General features: G+C 39.2%; 2 protein-coding genes across 18 annotated transcripts in view; both read right to left on the reverse strand.

The window, feature by feature from the left end:
- Positions 1-458, reverse strand: part of MTMR1 (myotubularin related protein 1) — a 37792-nt gene extending 37334 nt beyond the window's left edge. For 4 of the 8 annotated variants that reach the window (XM_064426907.1, XM_064426909.1, XM_064426905.1 and 1 more), the window contains exon 1: positions 204-458. In XM_064426907.1, coding sequence (XP_064282977.1) covers positions 204-334 — 131 coding nt within the window. In that variant the 5' untranslated portion in view covers positions 335-458. The remainder of the gene's footprint in view (positions 1-203) is intronic. The other 4 variants (XM_064426910.1, XM_064426908.1, XM_064426906.1 and 1 more) reach the window with 1 other exon arrangement.
- A 149-nt stretch (positions 459-607) lies between these two features.
- Positions 608-26695, reverse strand: part of MTM1 (myotubularin 1) — a 41967-nt gene continuing 15879 nt past the window's right edge. For 7 of the 10 annotated variants that reach the window (XM_064426911.1, XM_064426916.1, XM_064426912.1 and 4 more), the window contains 9 exons: positions 18474-18557; positions 17108-17257; positions 15150-15338; positions 12220-12405; positions 10977-11183; positions 7427-7519; positions 6486-6599; positions 6014-6190; positions 608-3748 (listed from right to left, as the gene is read on the reverse strand). In XM_064426911.1, the coding sequence (XP_064282981.1) occupies positions 3581-3748; positions 6014-6190; positions 6486-6599; positions 7427-7519; positions 10977-11183; positions 12220-12405; positions 15150-15338; positions 17108-17257; positions 18474-18557 (1368 nt within the window). In that variant the 3' untranslated portion in view covers positions 608-3580. Of the gene's footprint in view, positions 3749-3852; positions 3953-5207; positions 5323-6013; positions 6191-6485; positions 6600-7426; positions 7520-10976; positions 11184-12219; positions 12406-15149; positions 15339-17107; positions 17258-18473; positions 18558-26695 lie in introns of those variants that run through there. The other 3 variants (XM_064426920.1, XM_064426919.1, XM_064426921.1) reach the window with 3 other exon arrangements.

A 26695-nucleotide genomic window follows, 5' to 3' on the forward strand; every position in this document is an offset into this window, starting at 1 on the left:
CCGCTGCACAGCAGCCGCCCTCAGACGGCAGCTCCTGGGGCCGGAGGGTCCGGGGAGGCCGCCCCAGGCCGGGGCACCGCGCTCGGCCGAGGCTCGGGCCGAGGGGCGCCCGCCGCCTCCCCGCCCGGCCCCGCAGGCCGCGGCGCCCCTTCTCCCGCCGCCCGCTCCGCCCGGGGCCGCTGCCGGCCGCCGGCCCCGCTCACCTGTCCAGGGTCTCGGTGCTGGGCTGCCGTGACCCCGCGCCCGCCGCCGCCGCGCCCCCCGCCCGCACGGCTCGCCGGCTCACGCCGCCGCCCTCCACCGCCGGCCCTGCCGCCGCCGCCGCTCGCTCCATGGCTCCGGCCGCGCCGCCGGGATGGCGGGCGGTCTCCCGCCTCTCCGCAAGCCCGGCCCGGCCGCCGCTGCCCAGCCCGCTGGGGCCCCGGCAGCGCCGAGGGCTGTCACCTGGCGGCGGCGCCTTCCCAGAGGCCCCCGCGCCGCGAGGGCGGGCGGGCGGCGCCAGGCCGGGCGGAGAGGGGCCGGGCCGAGCGAGGGCAACTCCCGCCCGCCGCCCACTCCGCCCCAGCACGGAGACGCGGCAGGAAAAGGGCTGCTGGAGGCAGAAGAGTTCAGCACTGACATCTTTATTTTCCCCTCCCCGCACATACACGGCAGACGGATGGTGTTCACTGCTCTCCCCCGAGCCAAGGCCTGGCACACAGGGCCCGGCTCCAGAGCAGGCCCGCGGCAGCCCCGGAGAGCGGCCGACACGGTTAGCGAGGAAGCGGCAGTACTGAGGAGATCCTGCGCTCTTACAGATCATGTTTTCTCATGCATGACAGAATGCTCGCTGCGACACAACACCTGAACTCAAGGCAGAGGTTAACAATACATCAAAGGAGGTAGCACACAAGTCATGTCTTAGGTACAGTCATAACTGATGCTGGGGGAAAGGGTAAGGCATGAACAAATAAAGAAGGCATTCAACAAATGACCTTTCTAAATAAGTAACAGAAGCCCAGCACAAAACCTAGCTTATTCTCTTCATGTCCACGGAAGGAAGAATACAAAAAACCTAAACTAGCATTCCAAGACTGACATTTCTTACGGGCTGTTGGGCATTCATTGCTGGTGGTGCTGACACCCCAGCTCTGCTCTTTCACCCCTCCTAGAAAAGGCACTCAGCGCCTGCAAGTCCCATCTTCACGGCCTCAGAAGCTTCCCCAGGTGTGCTCCTGGCAGGGAACGGTGTGCACAGAGGACAGGAGGTCTGTGAGAACAGCCCAGAGCGCCCCGCTATGGGGGAAGGAGAGACATGTTCTGCTAGCATTGATAAATTTGTATGCCTACATTCACAAGTAGTATTTTCCAGAACATACTGGCTTAAAATCACCTTTATGTTGGTCTCATATGTAAAAACAATTAAAACACGTGTCTCATCTGCTGACTTGAAAAATTCCAAGCACGCAGAGAGCCATGTTAGAGAGCTTCCAAGACAAATTCAGCTGAACAGTAATACAAAGTAATATGTAATGAAGTAAGTGCAAAAAGATCCTTTCCATTACATTACACTTTCCCAAATGTAACAGGTTATCATGTAGTGTTTACACAGTAAAAACGATTAGATTTTCAGAACTTTTTCACACCGCTCACAGATGTCACCAATATGTTAAACTCAAATACAGAAATTTTAAATATTCTAATAAAAATAGCGCTTTTTTCTTTAAATAAACCACAAGTAAGTAGAAGGCAAATATACCAGAGTATGCATAGCTTTCAAAATGCAAAATACATCATGAACAACTGAGTATCCTTCTTCATTTATCTGATGTAATGAATCTTAACAAGTCAAGATTGCGGGACAACATTGTTATTTTGGATACACATACTGGAGAGCATAGATGGGAGAATGAAATTTAGAGGACAAAAGTCATACAATTCTGCATATTTAGAACACACATGCTGTATGCTCTGAACTTCCCTGAAAACACAGTGCAACTCAGTGCATATACTGAATTAAATCCAGAGGCGGTATATTTTTATTCCTTTGAAAAAATACTGTTTTAAATATTCAATGTCCTCTAAACTTTGACTTATTTTATGGAACTATACCTTTAAATTTAGTTTTCATATGCAAAATATTTACACTTTATAAACTTGCAGAATTTCTAATAAACTATATTATATACACTTACACAAAACTTAATTTATATATAATCCTATTATATCTTGCAGATCCAAAACTCACCACATGTACAATAATTTACAATGACAGAAGCCTCAAGCATCAAAATATCTCCTTTAAAATAACAACATTAGAGTCCTTTACAGATTCTGATTTGCAGTATTTCCTGGATTGCTTGAATATCATTAAACTTATGTGAATATGCAAAATTTTAATTAAATATCAAGACCAAAGTTTGTAATGTCATAAGAAATGCTTGCAAGTATTTAAAAATTACCCGAAAGGAACAAATTAAAGATTTACAAAAAGCCTCTGAAAGGTAGGCTTGAAACTAGAGCTCACTTGAATGTTCAATATAAGTGCACACTATATGCAAATCTTGGATACTGAAGCCCCTTAAATACTTTAGAATAAATTTGCTGAGCAGGAGTTAAATTAAACAGTAAAGTATAAATGTACAAGTTTTCAAAATTATTTATAACTGAGAATTTTTGTCTACTTTGGTATAAAAGCTCCTTTAAACAGGCACATTTATTTTTAAAAGACAAACAGAAGCTTTAATACTATGGCTATTGCTGGATATTTAAGCAATGTCTCTGTGGTTCTGTTTTTCATTTTATAAACCTTCTTTTGGAAACATTTAATTCTGTATTAATCCAAAGAAGCAATACTGCCCACAGTGATGATTTGTACTGTACTTTAGTGCTGAACAGCTAGCCCAAACAGAACTTTTCAGAAACCAGTGCAACTTTCATTTGTTTTCTTTAAAAAAATAAAATCAAATTAGAATAAAAAAGTTTATTTTATTTTGATATCTACTGAGCTATTTGAATTTTTTATTTAGAAGCATATCAGTGACATGCCTTCCATATTTCTGTTTATTTAAAAAAAAGGAAAATTTGGAATTCTTGGGTAATCAGAAAGTTTCAACACTTCTCTCTGACATCTTGCAATATAATTTATTTTTCTCTCATGAACTCCACGAATGTACTCCTAACAGGAATACAGACATACCTAATTTTATACAGTGTCAATATTCCTATTGCCATTATTGTGTTTTTCATGACATATAAGACTGAGCATGAACTTCCTTACAGAAACATGACCTAAAAATGTAATAAATTAAAGCCTTCTTATGAAAACAATAAATCAATTTCATTTCAGTTGTACCAGACCTACCAAAATAACTCTTAAAGCCCTCCACAGCTAGGAGCTGATTAATAATGTTCCCAGTCCACAGGTTCTGCAAGGCACGTAATTGAAGAGCTGGGTTTGCTTTGAAGTCCTCCTCAAATGAAGACAGTCTAAAATAATTTGTGTTAGGACAGTCTAGTGTAAGGCATTAGAATATTCCTCTTTATAATCTATGTTAAGCACCACTTGCTATTACAGTATAGAAAGAAGCCAACATTTTCTTCAAAAATGTGTTTGTACTTGGGACACCATTTGTGAGGGAGATGTTGATGAGGCTGATGAATTGGATATCTTAGAATTATTTGTGATCTGAAGCTCTTCAAGTCTCCTGATATAATCATCACGCAGCGCAAGGAGCTCCATGTAACGCTGCTCCACGGGGTTTGGCTGCTAGGAAGAGATCCATGTTAGTCTTAGCACTTCAACTACTGGTACACAGGCTGCTCGAGGATCCTGGCAGGTGTGGCAAGTCAGAGCTAAGCAGAAATACTCACTGCTGTAACCTCTGAGCCCTCTGCCTTCCAGCTGTCTCCCCCAAAGTCCATCTCTGCACAAAATCATTTGTCCTAACTCAGTAAAATCAGCCACCACTTCCTGGAACAGATTTTATTTTCTTGTTATCTAATATTGTGTGTGAGACAGTTACTCATATACCTTGACCAATGCTTTTTTCTTGACTTACTAAAGGGTTTTAGAGTCCAAAAGCCAAATGTCTCAGCATCTTCCCTAAAACACAGTGTTCAGCCAGATTATTTTAGCTACATGGATCAGATTAAGATCCATGTCTTCAGCTTAAATCACTTCTCTCACTGATGAAATTTACTTGATGAAATTTACTTCTCACTTGAGAAATTACTTACTAAGTTTCAAGTTAACTATTTAATAGTTAATCTGCAATTTAGTGTATATAAACAAGTGAAAAAACTTTTTAAAGTGAACTCTCTAAGTAAACTTGCATGTGTTTAAACTCAACTGCTCTGGCTTTCAGGAGATTACTCAGAAGAGCCTTTTAACGGTTTCCACTTTGAGCTTAACTTCCTTTTCAGACTAATGAAACAAATGTAAAAGAACTATTACAAATGTCCAAAGCAGAGGAGAGCTTTAAGTCACCTTCAGCTGAATATACCTGTCTAGAAGTTGTTGCTGTTTCAGTTAACTGCCTGTAATTCAAAGCTCTCAGCAGTGGAGTCTCAGCAGCAAAGGGCTGAACACCTCACCAGTTCAAAACCAGTTCAACCAGCACTCTGAGATGCACCACTCACCATGCACCCATCTGAGGACCATGATGAATGCTGGGACAACTGTGGAAGTTGGAACAATGCTGAATGTAGGTACTAAGATGACTGGTGATGTAGGCTAATAGTTTTGCTAGCAGAACGTAATTCTAAGGAATGGCACTAAGGTCATCAAACAAATTGTTCAGGTCACATGTTCATTATTCAGTTGCTTAAGTGAAGACGAAGCATAAATTTCATGTGCAGAAAAAAGAGTTGCATTTTGTGTACAAAAATGGTGAAAATTAGGGACCAGTAGTAGCAGCATGGAATACTGTCACTTGGATTTGCATTTCCAAGGAGAAACTCCTGCCAAAAAACTCTCCCGAATAATGGCAAACTGCATTTTTAAGTAGATCTATGGCTGATTTGCATGTCTTATAATCCTTTATTTTCTAAAATAATCTTTGCATTTACCTTTTGCAAAACACCCTCATCTTTAACAAGTAACTAAAGCTTTAAAACCAGGACTTCCAATTCCAGTAGACAAGGCCAATGTACTTGTAAAAAGCTATAGCAAACTGCCAGGCTTTCCTGAGGCCTCTAAAGTGCTGTAAATAATACAGGAGATCAGCTGTGCACAAGGAAGTGTATTGCTTGAAAACTACTGACTCATTCCAAGGGCTGGACTGTGAAGACTGCTTCTGTCAAACAAATTGCTCCTCTATCTTCTACTCAAATCTCCACAAGCTGTTAAAAAGGACAAAAAAGTCTCTATACAAAAATCTTTATGTGCCACATGGTGGAGATTTTCAGCAAGACTGTAACAAACACTGAGTGTCCATATGGATTAAAAACACAGAACTGAACTATGTGTCATTTGATAAAAGCTTTTCTGGACTTCCAATCTGATCTACTTGTACAATTTTCGATAAAAGCTTTCATCCACAGTGTAAACAATGCTGGGTCATCAATGTTACATAAACATTTAGATCTTACTGTCAGTACATATAGCTTTGAGAGAGAAAGGACTCAACGGTCATTTCATTTGTAAATTGTTTCATACCCTCTCTCAGCAAAAAGAGAAAGACCAAGCAAACGCAACTGTGTTTGTGTTGCTAATGCCCCAACTCCTCAGCGATCAGCAAGCCCCATTTCTAAGCACTGTTATTCAGGATTTAATAGCATCAAATGCCCTTAGACATGTGACCAAGAAAAATGGCTTGAAAGGGCTAAAGGATGACTTGCCACTAAACAGAGAAATAAGTTCAATGAGCTAAGAGAGCTAAATAATTATTTACACTTTTTTCCTCCATCTTAAAAATATAACATTAAAAACCTGAACAGATTGCAGGTACTGCTCTACAAGTCACTGATGACACAAAATCCTTATTTCCAATGTCTAAGAGCATTTTTGGTATGTTACAGAGAATTCACTTACTTGTTGCCGAATCCTGGGGTTCCACCTGATGTAGTAATTAACCCAGAGCTCTAAGTGCCGCATGCTGGCTACTGGATAGAGTGCTCGATTTAGCTCTTTGCTATAGAAAGTATTGGTGTATTTAGATTTTTCACTGTTTATCAAAGACCATAAGGATAGCGTTTTCTCAGCCACTTTCTAAAATTAAATCAAAATAAGAATAGTAAATATATGCATAAAATCAAGAAATCCATCACAGAAGCCATTGTTACATTCCAAAATTAATACACTTCTGGTTTACTTAGAAGCATTATACATTACTGTATTATAAAGATTCCAAACCCAGTGCTTGACAAGTATTTTAGTGACTGCATGGCACTATTCTAAAAGAAAAAAGTCAGTTCAAAATCACTATCTGCAAGGACTATAACCAAATACAATACAACCAAAATATTTTGCAATCACCTAGAGTAAAGTCAGTGGTGTGACTAACCTCTTTTTCTCTGAGGAACTCGCTGTTATACAAGAAAGTGCCAAACCGGCAGCTGTACAAGTGATCCAGGATTGTAATCAGGAACTGCTCATTGAACTCAAAGGCCGTAGGAAACTAAAACCAGGAAAGACAAACTCATTGTTGACATGGAAAACGTACATGCCCTGGTTAAAAGGCTGAAGGTAGCATTTAGAAGTGTGGATACATCTACAAATAATTTTTAAGGCAGTACTTTAACGTACTTTGCAGCAGATTAAGTGTTCCAATGACACAAGGTGTTCAACTTTCTCAAACTAGCCACTGAAATATCTCTTCTCAAAATGTTCTACCTACCTTTAATTTATAAAAAAAATAAAGTACAGAATGGTTACACATACACTTTTACTAGCAAGACGGAATAAGATCTCTTCAGTGCACTTTTACAGTCCAGCACCATACAGGAAAATAAAGGTCCCAATCCTTAGCCCTAAGTGGACTAAGTTCACTGCTTTGATTCATTACTCACTAACATTACAATGTTTAAATCACAACACTCAAAAGCTGCCTAGCTTTCTTTTTAAGCATAGATAAAACAACACACCTCCCTGCAGTTACAGGGAGAGCTTCACAAAATGGTCAAACAAAACAAGAGACCCCATTGAGACACTGGGTGCAATTCCTGTAAAAGCTTTCTGCCAGGTATGAAACATCCCTCTGTATGTGTCTGAGATTGCTGTATCCAGGAACACCAGCAATGCCTGCACAGCCAGTGCCATGTCCAGCAACATAACCACAGCCTGTGTATCACTTTCACAAAAGTAAATACATTCTTTTTTACTACACATCAGAGCAGAGGGGTATGCTGTCCTCTTCAAATACTTTTTTCAAAAAAATAAAAGATGTAGGGTTTTAATTCAGTAATCTCTTCACACTGTTACCTTCTGATGAACAACACCACATACCTGTTTAGACATCTGCCACACACAATCAATAAACTGGAGAAAGATGGGTGATCTGTCTGTGTCAGCATGGTTTTTATCACCGTGGCCTATTCTCTGAAATGAAGCAAAGCAGCCTCCTGTTAACTGAAACACGCTACTTTATGGCAACAGACATGGTTTCTTATTTTGTACTAGAGCATTAATTCTTTTGCAGTAAAGCAACCCACTGTTATAATTTCAAAATTAGTCACTGCACCAAGGAGAGACTCAGATATTTCAGAAATACTGCAAAGCTGTTCCAAAGATGTCTCAAAAATATTCCTAACTGATAACTGGCCCTGTTATGAAAACCTGCTGATTATTAGACAAGCAGAACTGTTGAAGCATCCATTACTTAAATAATCATATTCTGAACTACATTTACGTGGTAAGTCTGTCAAAAGCCAAGTTGCATACTTTTTCTTCCTTTTTATTTTAAGCCACTGCAGGACCGAGATCATCAAATTATCCACACATTTATCATCTCTTTCTCCTCCATATTTGAATCTTAACATTCATGCTGAGGTAGTAGGCAAACATGAACAAGATCAAAAAAATGCTCATGTTCTTGACACAAAATTAACAGATTGGTAAAGTTTGGGTAAGCCTCTTATTCTGAGGTGCCCAAAGTAACAATCAAAGGAATTTGCCGCACAGACAAAAAAACAGATTTGGTAAAAGCTGTTTTACTTCCTTTTTGCATCTGATAGCTGAGAACAGGTAAGAGATTCAGGGAAAAAGAGTTTCTTTTCATTCCATAATTCTGTTTGAATGTACTTGCTGGAGGAGACAAAAGAAAAGCAGGTATGTTGACCTAAGATGTTGTCTATCTGCCTGTAAGATAGCAAGCTTAATGCCTCAAGGACATGAAAAATCATAAGAACAGTACACTGCTCTGTACAATGGCTTGCAAGATAGTTTAAAATAATAGAATTGAATGGGAGGAAATAGAGGGAGATGAGGAATTGCAGCTGAACTCAGTCAACAGTAACAAATGACTAGAAAAGGGCTATAAAGAAGAAAACCAAATTGGTTTCCTTGCTCTTCAGTTTTCATGGTCTGGAATACTCATTATCCATTAAGAGTCATATATGTGTTTAGTAAGGAGTGAAAGTCTGTCCACTTCCACTATAGTTAGCAGTTTCAGGATGTCTAACTATTTCCCTATAATTATGTCTCCAGAATTAAATTCCACATAAGCAAATTTATCATCTGGAGAGTGGACTAAATTCAGCACACACAGAAAAGGTGGGGTAGGGAATTCTTTTTCAACAAGAAAACTTATTGCTCACCTTATTTGATATAAAATATGGACAGGAACCACTAAGTAGTTTTCTGTTTGGTTATTTGATATTCAATAATCCAATGCACCCCTGTTATCGTAAAAACATGAAGCTTGCACCAACCCCAGACAATGTAAGTAATGCTCTACTCTAACTCCCTACTAAAGGGAAAATGGAACAACAGCTTCAGAGATGAGGTTGAGGAACTGCTCTAACTGCACTAAGTATCCAGTTCTCACTATTCAAAGTCACAATTCTATCACATAATTACCAAGCTAAAAAGGAGTATGAATTATCATAATATTTTCTTTTTGCATTATAATTTTTATCATAGAATAATTAAGGTTGGAAAAGACCTTAGATCCAGCTGTTAACCCAGAACTGACAAGCCCACCACTAAGCCATGTCCCCAAGCAACACATCACATGTCTTTTACATTTCTCCAGGGATGGTGACTCCATCACTTCTACAGAACACTCCAGAAAAGACTGACCTTCACTATAAGCTAAATAACCCATCAAATAAAAATTTACAGTACTCTCAGATTACAGCAGATGGCTAAAGAGTGACTTCAACTGTTTCCAAAGATTGCTACTTGACTGAGCAAGTCGGGAAAATAGCAGTTTAAGCAAAAGCAACTACTTAAATCCTTCTTATTGCTGCTACATTATCAGACATGAACCAATGGACTGAGTGAATCATCTGGAAGGGATGCCAAGTCCTGCCTCACTATTTGGAAAAAAATATCTGTTGAGGGAGAACAAAATCCTTTGATTATCCAACTAAAATGAATGGTTTAACAAAAAGAAACATAGATTATTTGAATTTATTAATAATGATGAAGAACACACAGATCTCTTTCTTTAACCTCTGTGGTAGACCATAACACATGTGTTTGACTACAAGTGCCCTAGTTATACCATCTAATTTTATCTGCATCCTGACTCTTAACTTTTTGAAGTACAAAATAAAACATGAGAATAAAAAGTCAAGCCTCTAGCTTCACATCTTCCTGTGGCTGTACCAAGACAGAATACTTAAAGGTTTATAAAACATATCACTGCTAAAGGACCCCAAGTAAGTACACAAAAAACAAACTACATCAACTATCACTTCCAAGAGCCAAAATACAAACCTCCTAAGCCTCAAAGCACCTTCTGAATGTCAGATCAGAAACTGTCACAGCCTACAAGCACATGTAAATGGTGAGGTGATTTATGCTGAGTAGCTGTACATGGATTTCCAAATGACTACAGCACTCTTACACATTTGCAAATGTAAAATGGGCATGAAACACACAGGTTTCCATTTTTTTATTATTTTCCAAATTTTAGCAATATTAATATATTTAGAATATTCTACTAAGGGACAAAATATCCATGCCAGTAACTTCTACTGAAGTTGTAGAAACTTTCTTACTTCAACAAGCAACACTGTTGTAATGTTTATAGTAAGTAACAGCACAGTCTCCATGGAAACCTAATCTGCTCCTCCAGGTTCCTCACACAGATTTCCTGGTTAAATGGTTAGCTGCCACATTCAGAGTAAATTCCACCAAGACTTTGAAAAGTTTTCTAACACAAAAAGGATGAACAGGGTCCTTTCCAACTCAGAATATTCGGTGAATTTTCTTTGAAAATGACTCACATAACCTGTGAAATATTAAGGACTTCCTATGGAAGCAACTACTTGAACCCTCTGAGTTTCTAACCTTCTGCCCAGAGGACAACGGAGCAGAAGCTGAGCCACATTACCAATGACAGCCTCTTGGGAGCTATTACAACAAGTTTAGAATATTTGGGAATCAGCATGCAAAATCTCTCTTAGAAGACACTGGCCAGACTCATTCACCTGCTCCTTGTGACAGTCAAAACAGTCCAAAGAAAGAGTGATGGAGAACCTCATGTCCCAGTTTTATCTGATCTTCAGCTGAAGAATTTGAGAGGACACAATCTTTCTGCCTCCTTATTTTCTTTCTGCCTTTATATTTTCTCAATAACCATAGTGACCCTAGCAATTCTGTGCTTTTAAAAGGATGCAAAGAACAAAACATGAGTTCTCAGAGAAAGAATAGCAAGAAAAATACCGATCAAACAAGTCAAAACCTAAAAGTTCTGCTCAGTTTACCTGGAAATTCAAAAATAATGGAAGGAATTATCAAACCCTGATGCAAAGTGAGCAGTTTAATACTGGAAGCTATTCAAACAGTTAACACTACACAGTCTTTGCAATTATCTTCTAATCCTTACCGATGCAAACTTGTGTCCAAAGCTTATCCACTCTTTTTGCACCAGAACTTGAAAGCCTTCGATGGTTCTGTAGTAGCTGTCCAGCATGAGCATGGCCAGGGAGGTGAGCTGAGCCGTGCGGTCCCAGCCGTCGCTGCAGTGAACCAGCACCGAGCTCCGGCCCGACGACACCTTGTCTGCCACCTGAATGGCCCCTGTCAGGACCAGCTGCCCAGGAGCAACACACACCAAACAAACAACACAGCTTATTTCTGCTCAAATGACAACACCGACTTCATTTCTTTGTATCTGAAATAATGCTGTTTCCATTCAAAGACCCGAAAAGAGCAGTGTAGTTAATTGGAAAAGAATTTTCCAGGAGATTAAGTGGATTTCTTGCATAAAAATAGAGAAGCAGATTGGTCCCCTAATCCCTTAGTAAGATCAAATTCATCTCACAGCAAATTCTTAAAAAATGGGGCAGAAAACAGTAACCTTGATAAACCAAAGAACATAAGCTTCTTTTTCAAAGAAAGAGGGGATTTACCATAGGATATACTCTCTAAAATTTCAGTGTTATTTCATTTGTCTCCTTTCTTTGAAATAAATGACTGAATTATCTCAGTTGTTGGAAAAAGGAGCTTGCGCCCTTCTAATATACTTATTTTTCAAATATTAAATTAAGATGAAAATTTTATTAAGTAGGATTCATTACATAATACTCTAATTACTTTTGCACAGCTGTACTTGAGGCAAAAGATCTAAAGGTCAACTAGTAAGAACACTGGTGAATTACCAGCTTAAGTATTTTATTTGTGCTACCAGATGAAAATCACAAAATTTACAAATAAATTTACAAGGTTTACTTACAAAACCATAAATCACAAAATAAAGTCACATACACACTGACAATGAAAGTATTTACTAATATCTCACAATGACAGTCATCTGCAGGCCTGTATTGCAAGAAACCAAAATAAATCAGTTCTCATGCATGTAAAGCCAATCAGACTAAGAATGCATTCTTCTACTGAAGACTCTTGAGGCATGCAACACACACTCAATTTCACCTGCTGTTGCTTAGTTATGAGTTTCATAACATACTCTAAGATTAGTTGGCAAATAAAGCCAACACTCAGGGATGTTGTTTTTGTAGTTCATGTAGTTTGATGTGCTCTAGGACTACTTCAAAGCATAGCAAAGAAAGCAAGTATGACATGACAGATTTGGACAAACATGTTTCAAACAATCAAGGAAAAGTTACCTTTATATGTTCTAACCAATGGGTTGATTCCAGACTTGACAACCAGTGTGATTCTTCCACATTTGGATAAACAATGTCCTTCAGCTTCTTCAAAGATTCCCGCATGACATGAATATTATGAATGTCCAAGAAGGTAAGTTCTGCATTGGGATATGCATCTTCACCTTCATATCCTCCCCCAGTTGCCTACAAACAGGAAATCTGAAATTAACTTTAGTCATATATACACTCTTTTCAACAGAGCAAGAAAGGAATGAATGTCATTTGACATGGAAATAGTGATAAAATGTTTGGCCAAACAAATTTAAATTTAAGAGTTCAGTTAAGAATAAGATACCTTTAATTTAAAAATTATGTTCAAGAATCTTAGATTCTGTCTGTAAGAAGTAAATTAGCAACAACATGAAAGCTTACTTTAAACTAAGTTTTCTGAAAGTAAATTTTAGTGCTGAAGACTATATTTAGACTGTTAAGATATTAAAGAGCCACATAAGTAAAAAGTCTCTTCTGGTGCTCTTTCAAAACATTTCACCATCACCACTACAAAGGATGTGCCTGGTCACAAAAGGAAGCAGCAAACCCACACATTTTAGGGCGCAAAGCCACTGACGAGACTTTCCAAAGATAAACATGAAGTTGTTTGGGTTGGAAAAGACCTTTAAGATCATTGAATCCAGCCATTAATCCAGCAGTGCCAAGCCCACCAGTAAATTGTGCCCCCACGTGCCACATCTTTTAAATACTTCTAGGGACAGTGATTCAACCACTTCCCTGGACAGCCTTGCTACAAATAAAATTTTCCTGATACCCAATTTAAACTCTCCTGCTGCAACCTGAGGCTGTTTCCTCTTGCACCATCACTTGTTACTCGGGAGAAGAGACTGACCCCCACCTGGCTCCAACCTCCTTTCAGGCACTTGTATAAAGTGATAAGGTCCCCCCTGAGCCTCTTTTTTCTAAACATTACCAGCTCCCTCAAGCTCAAAGTGCTGCAAAATTGCAGCATTTCCTGCAGACAGCAAAAACATGCCATAAATTTGGATAAATATATTTTGCCTTTATATGCATTGCAGCCACCAGCCATACATGAGACAAGAGCCTAAAGCACAGTGCAGCCTTTCCCCATGAGTGCCACCTACACTGCTCTACAGCAGCACAGTATCTCTATTCTGTGCTCTCTATCTCTTTTCTCAGATGTGGGGTTATTATCAGAGCTGACAGTGAAAGAAGCAATGAGTGTATTTTTCTCTATCCCTTGATTGTTATGAAGTCTTTATGAGGAATGATTGTAATTTCAGCATCAGGGCTGCTGCAGCTCCTGTCTTGACCTATGTACAAGGAACACAGCAGTGCATGAGTAGCACAGCCCAAAATTTTGCTTAGACAAATCTTCACAGCTGTTCATAAAATATTTTCAGACCTGATCAACATTGATTTGCACTTTTTATGTCATTCCTCCTCAGACTCAGAAATGTACCCTACTGTGTCTACTGCTCTGATTGAGCATTTCGTACTTAGATATATGAAGAATTAATTAAAACATGAACATATCAAGGTTGTCTATAAGACATTACCTTAAGTTTTCCTGCAATTCTTGGACTAACTCAATTTTTTACCCCATTTGTTTCAAAGATGTAACTGACAATCTCTCCACAAGGCAAACAGAAAGATGACATGCTTTTTTCATCCATAAAAATTCAGTGTGCAGAGGATAATGGGATTTGTACAGTCACATGCAAACAACTGAGACTGACCCTCAAAATACAAACCATCAGGTTAAAACAGCCACCGGGATACAGTTTCTGAAAGAATGTGTGCTATACACACAAACACAGTAACAAAGCTTAACAAACTACATTCTGTATTATAGAGGTACAAATAGGTGCACCTAACTTGCACAGAGCAAACTACCAGTATTATTGTCCCCTCTGAATTATTATTATTATTCTAGAAAGCAACTAAACATTTGTTACACATAAGCCTCTTACATGCAAACAAGTTTTACCATTTCATATTCCTTTCAGCACAAACACTGACGAGAACTCATTTCACTAAACTGGTGTTTGCTTTGTTCCACAAAACTATTCGGAAGCTAGAATTCCTTCTCTCCAGATCAGCACACTCATCATTTCACTCAGGTTTCAAACCCTCTTGAGCTCAGCTCTCATGCTCTTTGCTGTGCAGACACACACCTTCACTAGTAAGTACTGCAGAGCATGTCTCTTCATGTGTGTTTGAAGTTCCATGACTAAGGGACTATCCCCAGGCGTGGTACATTCTCTTAAGACAAAAGCATTAAACTTGTCCCCTTCACCACCACTCCCTAATATGGTTTTTGCATATAAAGATGGAGCACATCCATGTCTACTGTGCTCCATGCCAAAAACAACACGGACACAGTGTACTGGCATTATCTGAGCTTGCTTAAATAACCTAATCCTCAACAAAGTTGAAGGGGAAGAAGAGGAGAAAGTAATCCACAGGCACACCTTTTCTTCCTAACAAAGGATGCCTGCCAGTGGGCTTGGCTTTATGTATGCATCCTTTCTAGGATGGAATTTTCCCAGAGCATCTGCAGATTGCACAAAGGTGGCCTGTCATTCCAACAGGGGACATGCTCTACAGACCAGCCTACAGCTTCTTTCAGTGCAGAGTGGAGTCAGGCCCAGCTTCAGCCCCATGCTAAGATCTGTGCCTGGCTGAGAACAGACACAGTAAAGCGTGTCTGGAAATCCACATATGGTCCTGAAACTCTGCTTAGGGACCTACTTTAGACACTCATGTCTTTTCATGGCTTTGAGCCTCAGTAACTGATTATGCAAATTTATCTATATTAAGATTACTATTTTTCTCCAAAACCTCCTGACAGAAAACTGTGAAGTCTCCTCCTCATTCTCTTCAAAACTAAGCCATTAGAAGCATCTGTTTACCTTGTTTGCAACGGCATTGACATTGGGCCTTGCATCATAGATGGTCAGTTTGGAGATCTGCCCGTTGGCCTCCCTGATGATATCGAGGTATCTTTCATCATCTTTGTTCCGCTTGCCGCTCATTCCAACCAGGGGCTGACTGCAGCGCATGATTACAGCTTGGGTCTCTGGATGAATCCAGGAGAGAACCTGGCCACGTGGCAAACACACGGCACAGGAAACTCATTTCAGTACAAAAATCATAACTTAAAGATATATTCTTTAAAATCCACAGTATGAAAATTAACACCTTTCTTTTTATTTCTTCAAAATACAATCTCTTGACATCTCAACTGCTTCTAGTCTCACAAGATTCTTCAAAAGAGTTCTCTTACATATTTAATGCCTACTGAAATCATACTTACCTATATAATCCAGTGTATTTCAATATTTTCCTACAAGTCTTAGGTTACACAAATATCCTTAAAAGTAAACTAGTAACAAACACAGCAACCTCCGCTGAAACCAAAAAACAACTCAGGAGAATGAACTGATTGTAGAAATGGTGACTAAGATGCTCCAATTCTACAATAACAACTTTTCCCTTTTTTTTTTTTTGGATAAGGAAGGGAAGTTGAACCTTCCTGCAGTATCTTGAATGTTTTCTCTTCTCTTTAAAGCACACTTTGTTCCCTAGCACTCTTTACAAAGAGAAGGCACTGGAGCGAAGCACATGCTGTCTTTGTTGTTCTGAGCCACAGAGGACTTGCCACAAAAGACAGTGAGCTGCCCAGGGAACAGATGCAGTGCCAAAGATTAAAGATAAGCAAGAAAACCAAGAAGCAGGCAAAAAAAATGCAATTGTTGAAAAATATTAATAAATTGTATTCTCACCCACTCCCTAAGTTGTGGTTTACAGAGTTAAAGAAGATCAGAATTCAAACAAAAAAAAACCCCAAAATCCAATCCTCAGAAAGTGTTCATTCCTGAGGTGTAGATCAGAAACAAGATCTGCCACGGGTGAGGGGGGTGAGGATAAGTGGCTATTTCTTGACAAGAATGAAATTACTATTTTAATAAAATTACTATTACCAAGGTAATTACTGTGCAGCATACCAAAAAGCCTGTCATGAATTTTGAGGTGACAGGGATGACACCGTTAGGTTATTAGAACTACATGCACAGGCTATACATTACACATATGTACTCTATACACATTATATACTATACAGACATATGTGCATATATATATAGTAAATTTATAATTATAGACCTAGTCTGTTGATAAATACCATATCAAATAAAAATCTGTCATATTGAGCTGTGCATCTGTTTGAAACTGAGATTCAAGGCAGCTTTCCAATACTGTCTAAGAATCCAGCACATCTTCCAAGTTTGCCAAAGGGAAATACCAGTTAAAACAAGTATTGGGATAGAAATTAGTATTTTTTATGCTGCTATACAAAAATTCTCTTACCTCATAGAATTTTCATTACAGAAACTCAAGAAGTCAAATGGGTTCTCTTATTCTGCACATTAAAAAGCCCAAGAATTCACTAAAGAGACTATGCATGAGTTCTTATTTTATGACTGACCAGTGGAGCTATGTTTAAATGCCATGTGGTTTGCTTGTAGAACATCATCTGTGATTACTTTTCATGGGCATTCAGCAATAGTAACCAGTGCATATGGCAGTAAGGCTCATTCCTCATCAAGGGAAACTGCACTGCTGGCCACTGTTACTGGGCAAGTCAACTTAAAACCAATGGAGCTGTCGTGGGTGATGGGGGAAAACCAGAAATGTGGTTTGACCAAGATACCAGTTTCAAGCAGTGAAAACCACCAGCCAATCAAAACTATTTTGCCACAACCATTTCCAAAAAAAAGCATCCTCTGCGTCACGTTCAGCAAGAAGTTGTCTGGATGCAACTTAAAAAACTAGCTACACTTTGAGGCAAGTTCCATCAGCCAATACTCACTGGGATTCTATTTCGGGACCTAAAGGCAGCCACTTTCTTGAGGTCATCATCTGTTGCGTTGTAGGGCACAACCAAGAGTGATGGGTACGTGTCACACAGCCCGTAGTGCTCGTTAATGAAAGTCACCCGCCACCGCTCGTTAGGCAGCCCCTAAAACATAACATGACCTTATTACATGTGTTTTTGGCTGAACAAGTAATAATTCTGCTTCTGAATTTTACACGACATTATGGCCACATGGCAACAATTTAACTAAGCACCGTTTCAAAGGAATAGAAGCAAAAAAGATTACAAGACCACACAAAGCAGCTCACTGGAGATGGATTCACAGCCTTAAACAGCTGCAGAGCCATCTCATACCCTTATGCACACAATTCTAACCTTATAGTAACTTTCAAAACAATGTCTGAAACTAGGAGATGTATTTCTTTAACTGTGGGTTTGAGTAAAGAAAATGACCTTCTCTCCTTGCCTAAAGTTCTGCTTTTCCACCTTCCCTGGTAAAGAGAGACTATGGAGGAGAAAGTCTCACTATAACCTTTCTTCCCTGCAGCCTGGTACTTCCAACAGGTTAAAAGTAAAATTCAGGGTAACTTTCTTACAGAGAAAGAACAACTTCTAGTTGCACTCTGAGCAGTAAGGCATTACCAGGAGAAATACTGTTAAGTCCTCCACACATGCACGGTGGGGTTTGTGTGGGTGTTTGTATTTTACCTTTTTTGGGCCTTAGGCTTCTAAACCATGAACCAAAAAAACTATGGAGGGTAAAAAAAATTAAGGAAGTTCTTATTGTTCTCTATTTAATTTTTTGTAATGTCATACCTTAATTATCTAACAGACATTTAAAAATGAAATACCATCCTCTTTCATTGACATTTGTCCAAGACCACATAAAGAGCAAGGAAGAATACTGACAGCTGTAATTACAGAAATCTGTAATTTCTGTAAAGCAATGTTGTTTCTAAAACAAGCTGTTTTTTTCCCCCACTTCATTTTGGGAAGAAGAACAAATCCAGTCTAAGTTTAGGACACCACAGTTACAGATTTGGCACATTCTTCCAACCTCTGCTCACTTAGCAGTGGCACATTGTAAGAGGCATCAATAAATTCCTTCAAAGAGCAAAGATGACATTCTAGGTTTTTTCAAAGGCTCAAGTGTTTTATTTCTTTCCTTCAAAGAGCAAAGATGACATTCTAGGTTTTTTCAAAGGCTCAAGTGTTTTATTTCTTTCCTTTACCTTTCTTCAAGGTAAGTTGCAATTCCATCCTCTCCCAACAGCTGATAAGAGAAATGTACAAACAGTAATTCCTCTATGCAAGCTGGGAGATGTGAAAGCACCAGGCAATGGCAACTGTAATAACCCACCTGTCTCCTGTATTCAGACATCGGGTTGTACACCATCCACCCATTTTCAGGAAACTTTTCTTCATTTACAAAGGCAAAAAATGGCTGTAAGATATAAAAGATATTACACCAAACTCTGACTGCAAATGGCAAATATGAGGGCTCATCATCAGTTATACCCTAATGCTCACTACAAAATAGGGCTGACTGCTCCATGGCAGCCCTACTCTCTCCATTTCTATCTGGTATGTGAAACACTATGAAGCAAAGGAAAAGTAACAAAAAATACAGATCTGGTAATGAAAATAATGAAAATATGACAACAGTTACAAGGTAACAAAAACCCCAGAAATTATAAGGTTAACAGGTTGAATTTTTTTTCTTTTTTACTGTCAGGAGATTGAAATGCTTTAGAATGGTTTATTTCCCATATTTCACATTATCACTAAATAAACTACTGTCTTCTCACCAAATTTCTCCAATAGGCACAGGCTCAATTATAACATACAATATTAGATGCTAAATTCAAAATGGAAAAAGCTTTTAATTGCTATTCATTGCCATTAGGAAGCAGCTGCCTTTCTGCATCCTCTCCCCAGCTAAGCAAGGAAAAACTTGTGGTCTGAGGTGTTGTGATTCCAGCTACAAAGGTCCAGAGAGAAGGCAATTCCTCAAACCTGCACCACCACACCCTGCCCAGGAGGAGGCTTTGAACCTTAGGAAGGCTCTGGGCAACTCTGCTCAGCCCAGTAAGTTACACTGCTTTAAACACTGAACAGTTCATATCAAAACACAAAACTGAATCCCCCTCAGAAGGAGAAGTTTTTTCCTCATGTAGTTCAAGTAGACAAATATTTTAAACGGATGTTACTGCTCACTCAAGATGGTTTATGTCACTAGTTTTACAAACCAGAATTTTAAATTAAATCCCTACTTTAGAGCAAGTGCACTCATTGGTGAGTTTGCACAAGTAAACAATGCATTCCCTGGTTTTATTTTCTGAATGTCTTGACCATTTTTAAAGAAGTAGACCCTCAGTGCAAATAAACATTACAAACTCTTTTTACTACGTGAACTGCTATGAAGTGGTACGGAGGGGGAGATGAAGAGGTGGACATCTACTCTATCAGAAAAAAAACATACCATGAAAAGTAGATGAAAATATCAGAATTCAATAAAAACTTGAAAAAGGTTGTTCAATTGCAAACAAGGAATACACCAAAACAGCAGTATCACTATCTGAAGAAGTAGATGCAACTGATTTGCTGAACTATTAATAAACAGCTACACACAAGAACCATCCCCTCCTCCCAAAGGAATTTGCTATATCCCAAAGAGCAACTATGCTAAGAATTCACCAAGGACCCAGAGACAAAGGAGAATCTTAGAACAGTATGAAAGAGAAACACTGGAATCCTAACAGGTCACTTAAAATATGTCTTGAAGGCAGGAGTAAGTCTTTTATTTAAGTTCCTACATACTGCAAGTTTTCTCATAAGAAAGTAAAAATTACCCATCTGAAGCCCTGGTAAGCAAAACTCATGAGTTTATTACAGTGCACTGTGATAGCTGGTACATAGAACAGGTTTTTACTGACAAAAATAAAAAAAAAGTGTTGTTCTGAACTAAAAATTAATGGCAGCTATGCTGCTCATGTCACCCACAAAAAATTTCACAAGACATCAGAGGGAAAAGTGCATTTTGTTTTCATCTTTTAAAAACCAGGGTTAAATTTATTATGCAAGAGGGGATGGATTGAATCCTTTTGAAAGAACAATGTCCTACTATGTACAGCATGATTCATTTAAAATGCTTGGCTACAGCAGCTTTACCACATCTGCTACCAAAGCTCACAGTCACACAGCCCTTAACTATTTAAGTGGACAGTTATGCTTCATCAGTTTTGTTGGTATTTCAGGCAGTACAAATTCTTCCTATGTTGCTCAATAAGAAAAAAATTGTTAGTAGAATAGATCAACCAGCAAAAACCTGAAGTTTTAAATCACAGAACACTAGAATGAATACAAAGATGTATGGAGCAAAATTTGGACTCAGGTTTTTATGTCAACAATTCTGAAAAAACTCCTGCTTTATACTACACAAGAATAGTATTTAAAAATTACCAATCTCTAAAATCCTGATGACTAAAAATTATTTTTCTTCTGCAAGCATTGACTAAATTTTAGCAAAAGGTTGACATACCCACATTTGGATGTGCACCATAGTGTACAGACTGCGCAGTTAATCTGGTGACTACTGAAATTCTTACTCATTGTATCAAAAGATTAAAGATTTGAATTCCATTTCCACCACTCTCAATAGCTTCTCAGACAAGACTTGAAACACTGTGAAGATGGCCTGAGCTTTAGTCCAGCCTAACTGTGGAGTCTGAAACACAGTAACATCCCCACCATACCTTAGGCCCACTTCTCCCAACAAAACACACAATTATTGCTCTTATGTTGTCATTAAAACAGAGTAGGAAATACACAAATGCAATACTCTACATACAGTTATACTCAATTCATACAGGTCTATTTAATTTCTAACTACAGTTTACCTTACTTGACTGTAACAAGCAACCCACATTTATAATAATTTTATTATAAGAATCATAAACTTAATACAAGATATATGCTTAACTACAGCTGCATTTTCTGACCTGTGTCAGTACAAACCTTATTTAACACATGTTTGGACATTACTTCTTTTTGCTTGAAACAAAATATGGTAATAAGCAATATCAAGTAATTCCTACTGAAAAACAATTTTTCTTGAATTGCATATTTTATTATTCTAATGCAACCAAACTGATAAACCACATTATAGTGAACAAGTAAATGCCATAAACACATTAGGTAGATCCCAGAAGGGTTTGCTATAGTTCAGGTTAGCTTCACATCTGCACTAATGACCCACATATTTATACTTTTGTCCTGAACAAGCCAAGACTACAGATTAAATGCAGTATGTTTGTGTATTTATGTCTCGATCAACTCAATGCCACTGAAGCTTTCGCCTCACAGTGCACAAAATCTGAGTGCAGCAGGCAAATGGAACAGAAATAAACAGGAAGGAGAAATGATGCCATTCACAGGTATAACATGCACAGGTTCTCTTTATACCTGATGTAACATTTGAGAGGTGCTATCTTAGTAGAATTCCATGCCTTAGCTGTTTGTGGATACAGGCTCCTTCACATCAGAGCCCCTCACACACACACTGGCACGTGGGGAGGGAAGCAGGGAGTCCCAGCAGTGCCACAGGCAGTGGGTACAGAGCAGCTGGGTGGGTATTTATAGCCTTCAGATGCAGAGGGCAGAGCAAGGTCGGAGAGCGACATGAGCAGCGCCTGGCCCTGCAAGGCAGAAACCCTGCCAGCCTCTCCCAGTGCACCATTATTCACTCAGGAAAGCCTTTCAAATACCACAGTAATAAAAGGTTGGTCAGTTCTATGCCTTCTTCACACATCTTCCCTTCAAATCTAGGGTACATCCCTCCTAGATCCTCCTTCTCCCCAAACAACACTTTAGGCACTCAGTCTCCACCCTGACCTCCATTCATTTTTTCTTCCCTCTACACACACAGAATTCCATTCCTTTCTCTCATTGTTAATCCTGCCTCTCCAACAAAAAGCTTTTCTCTGCATCTCCTGCTGCACAGTATATCTTCCCTGGAATTAAATCAACTGCAGCTTCATCAGATGTGTCCAGATTGGAGTGGAAATTAGAATAAAAACATAAAATATACATACAAGAGGTATTCAGGTTCAGAAGAACATTGCAGTAAAATAGAAGTGTGCTTCACTGTAGATTTTTTGAGATCATGAATAGGTTTTTCAAAATCAAGAACATATAACCAAAAAGCAGAACTATGGTTTTGCACAGGTGCACCTGAGACAACTCTGCAGTAGTTTGGTTGGGTGCTAAGGACAAACAGCAGCACGAGTTTCAGGCAAACCACCTGCTCAACACACCAGTGTTGCAGGCAGCAAGCCTGAGCTGGCATCCCCCTCTCAGCACTGAGACTGGCTTGCTGAAAGCTACTTAAACAAAACACAGATTTCCCTCAAGTTATACCGATTATTTATCCCACATCTTGAGTTCAAGGTAGGATAATCTGCAGCCATTTCCAATGCACTGATTGTCTGTTATAAGTTTGATGGACATTAATACTACACGTCTGATGGAAGCCCACCAACTCTGATTAGTCTATCAACTAATTAAAAATAAATTTCTAATTCTTTTCACCTACCATGGGAAACAGAAAGAAAAAATCTAAGAAAACATTAAGCAAGTAAGAAATCAAGAAAGTGTAGTGAATCACCACTCAGAACACTTTTTGGGTGCAAAGTTTGTGACTTTTCAATACCTATAGTTGGCAAAACCAAGCAAGACTCACTATGCAACAGCCAAGATTTTTTTCTAAAAGCAAATTAAAAGCCCCTGCACAAAATGGAAGTAGGGATTTCATTGCAGATCCACAGTCTAAAAGCAGATAACTACTGCTTCACTTGAACCAGAAGGCTACTACACTTCAAAAAAAAATCTTTCAAATCTTATCACAGTTTTGGTAAGCTACTTTCCATGCTTCACTGTGCAAATAATAGTTTACTTCCTCGCAGGTGTTAACCCACAATTTCAATACAGTCTCTATTTTTAAGCCTCCTACAGACAGAGTCCTTGTCTTTAACATTCAATTTCTCCTTCTCATTTAGTGCACAAAAATAATCTGTAATACATTGTAGCTCAAAACACAACATAGTTCTGTGAGGTAAAGAAGAAAGCATCTGCAATCTGACAATTACAGTTTAGCAAGCAGTCTATTCAGCAGGATAAATGTAATGTAAATATACAAATATCAATATAAATACAATAGCTACATATTTACTCTTATGGAAACACAGCACATAAATACATGTTATACTTGTACATGAATATATAATGTAGACACAACATGGGAAATATTTGACCAATCTTTATGCATTGCAAAAGAAGAAAGCAGCAAAACTAGAATAAAAAGGTGCCACACACCTGTGAAGAAATCCAATTGCATTTTATATTTCTAACTCACTGATGTATGCTTTTTGCATATAATAAATCACTAAGTTTTTACTCACTGTAAAGGCTGACAGCTTCTCGGTGTATTTAAAAATAAATATATTATTCTTGCCATTATTAATGGCATTTAGAATGCCATTACTACAAGCTAGCCAGTTACATCTTACCCATTGATCTAAAAACTAAGGTCAGACATTGTAGTGCTGGTATAACTTTGTGAACACTGTCACACCCCTGCTGCCCTGGCTCTGGTGTGTCATGGGGGAGGAAGCCTCAAGCCAAGGGGTTCTTTGCAAATCCAGGTGCCCTGTCAGACAGGCCCCTTTGCCAGCCCTGCTCCAGCTGAAGTCACCTGTGCAGAGCCAGCAGCAACACTGGTGTGAGCTGACCCTCAGACATTTCACAGGCCAGGATAAGCAGTGACATCAGGAGCACTTCCAGTCAGCCAGCACAGCCACCAGTCTCATCAAAATGGGCATTCCCACAGACCTACTGGGGTTAGGAATAAACACCGACTGTGCAGATACCGTGGTGCTGAACAATCTCAGAAAAATGATGATGTGTACTTTCATGGTAAGTTGAGGAAGTGAAGCAGCTGCTATGCAGAAACTAAACTACAGAGACCAAATATATCTCACCTTTTGTGGTGTACTAAAACATCTCATTTTGGGGGGGGAGGGGGGCTGACTATTTTGGTTTCATTTTTTCAATCGTTAAAAAAAAAGCAAACTTTTAGCAACAATTTTGTTTCAATTAGCCCAAGTTTGCAAATGTAACAGAGGATTAGCAACAGCAGCTGCTTGCTGCCCATCAACTCTGCTGTCAGTCAGATGAACTATCAGATTTTACTTTAAGTTACTGATTCAAGGATGTCTGAACCCAACCTATGCCCAAACTGGAGACAAACAAGAATCAGCTTCTGTAAGTGAGCACCAAGGACAATGCTGAGGCACAGGGGAACAGTTCTGAACAGGCCTGTGATTTATTATAGGCTCTCAAACACTGCTGTTGGGATGGTGATGGAGACAAATCCTGAAAACAATAAGTACACTCCACTCAGAAATCACCTTTTGGGTTTTATTTACCATCCATTTGTACGAGAATAGAACAGCATGAAGAAAACAGAAGCAAGGCATCTCTAGCACTTCCTGTTCAGAATCAGCTCTTTGATTTTCAGCTATAGTAGAACTTTACCCAATCACATAAAAATCTGATATAAAATATAAAAATATAGATAAAAATCAGGACAGTAAAGCATTAGAATTTTATTGTCCTGATGGTATCTTATTTCCACTGTAAAGCTGTACAAGCATCAGTGCTGCTGAACCAGCTAAACATCAAGGATTCAGTTTCACAAGATGGTCAAAGTTAAATTAATATTTATCATTGATAAAAACAGGACATTCCCCTCTTTTCTCTCCTGCCTTTTACCTGCTCCACTCACATGTCCACTCTTGCACTGGTTCTAATGCATACTGATTTCAAACCAGGTCTCCCCAAATTATTCAAAGCAGCACAAGACTAACCAGAATATTTTGTGCTGGGTGAGTTATGATGGCTTAGCAATTATACAAATATCAGTTTGGTATTAGAAGAATAATCAACCACACAACGGAAAGGTAGAGAGGAGATCAGAGAAGAGCCAGAGCTCAGCATTTGAGTATCAGAGGGCTTCCATCTCCACTCAGCTGTCATGTTCTTTGTAGAACACCTCCCTGTGTGAGCTGGCTACAGAGCCAGAGTGTTAGACAGCACTCCAAGGGGAAGGCAGGCATGCACAGTCCCAACACCCTGCCACACTCACACAGTGAAACCTTGATCTAAACCAGCCACTGAAAGGAGCAGTGCCATCATCCCTTCTCATTCACATCCACCCAAAGATGCTTTCACACCACTCTTACTTTGGACTAACAAGACAGGAAATAACTCAGAGTAAAGCTTTTATTTTTATCTCCTTGATAACTTTAGCTCCTTTCAGTTCCCTATGTGGTTCATCATGCAGCCTCAAACTCATGCAACAAAAAACAAGACAGGAATGGAAAACCAGGCAGAAACACTCACCTTTGGCAGGATCAGTGTAAACTGCTTGCCAAAATACAATGAAAGCACGCCAAAAAAAATCACACACTTGTTTTGCTCATGTTAAAGTTAAGGGCTCATCAACACTGTGACATTGAAAATAAGGACAGTTGCAACTTCAGATGGAACACAGGCTCACTTTATTTCCCTCCAAAGTAATCCTGCTTTCTAACAGGCATACTCTGCTTCAGACATAGTTATGAGACAAAGCACAGCCACCCTCCCTCCACACTGTCACTGTCTCCCCAACTTTTGTGCTTTACTGAATCCAAGGGCCAAATTACTACTGCCCTCAACCAAGACTTTTGGTATTAAGCTTAACTTCTGTTGGCAAGTGGCCTTCACACAGGCCATATAATGATGAGCTTTATTAGGTTCAACAGGTCCAGCAAATAAGGCAGGAAGTGGCCAACTCCACAGATCACTCACTGCCATCACCAGACAGGATCCCCAGGTCTTTTTGGATGAAGAACCCAATACAAGTCCCCATCTCATCACCAAGGTATTCACACCCCATAGCTGGATTATCCCACAAGACACACTCCTAAGTCAGTTACAACTTGATTTGCCCATATTCACTACTACTACCAAAAAAACCCCTCTTCCTCATGATATTGTGGATGGCATGGGAATGACAGAATCTACAACACAGGAAATATTCAACAATACACTTGACTGTGCCCTGGATAACCCAATCCACAACCCTCTTGCAGCAGAAGCCAAAACCCTGTGATGTCTAGAAGACACTTTTGATCTGAACCTCTCCATAACTTGGTATTTCCACATACAGCTTCTTCTTTCACATCATACTTTCAAGGTTCACATATCCTGTCATCCTTTCAATCATTCACTATTTTAAAATTGATAAAATGGGAACACAAGAATTAGATATATTCACTTCTTTAACAACTATCTTATTTGTGATTACAACTCCTCACACCTACCTAAATGTAAAAATCAATTTCATTTCTGAAGGCCTACTTGTTAACAATACAAAATATTCTAAGAAAAAGCATTTATTTTCTCTTATGCTTTCACTCCACAGTTTGTATATAGAAGGAAAATTTCTGCAGAAAAGTTTTAAAGAATTAAATGTTTATAAAG

This window comes from Passer domesticus, chromosome 7, assembly GCF_036417665.1.
Source record: "Passer domesticus isolate bPasDom1 chromosome 7, bPasDom1.hap1, whole genome shotgun sequence".
Classification (NCBI taxonomy): domain Eukaryota; kingdom Metazoa; phylum Chordata; class Aves; order Passeriformes; family Passeridae; genus Passer; species Passer domesticus.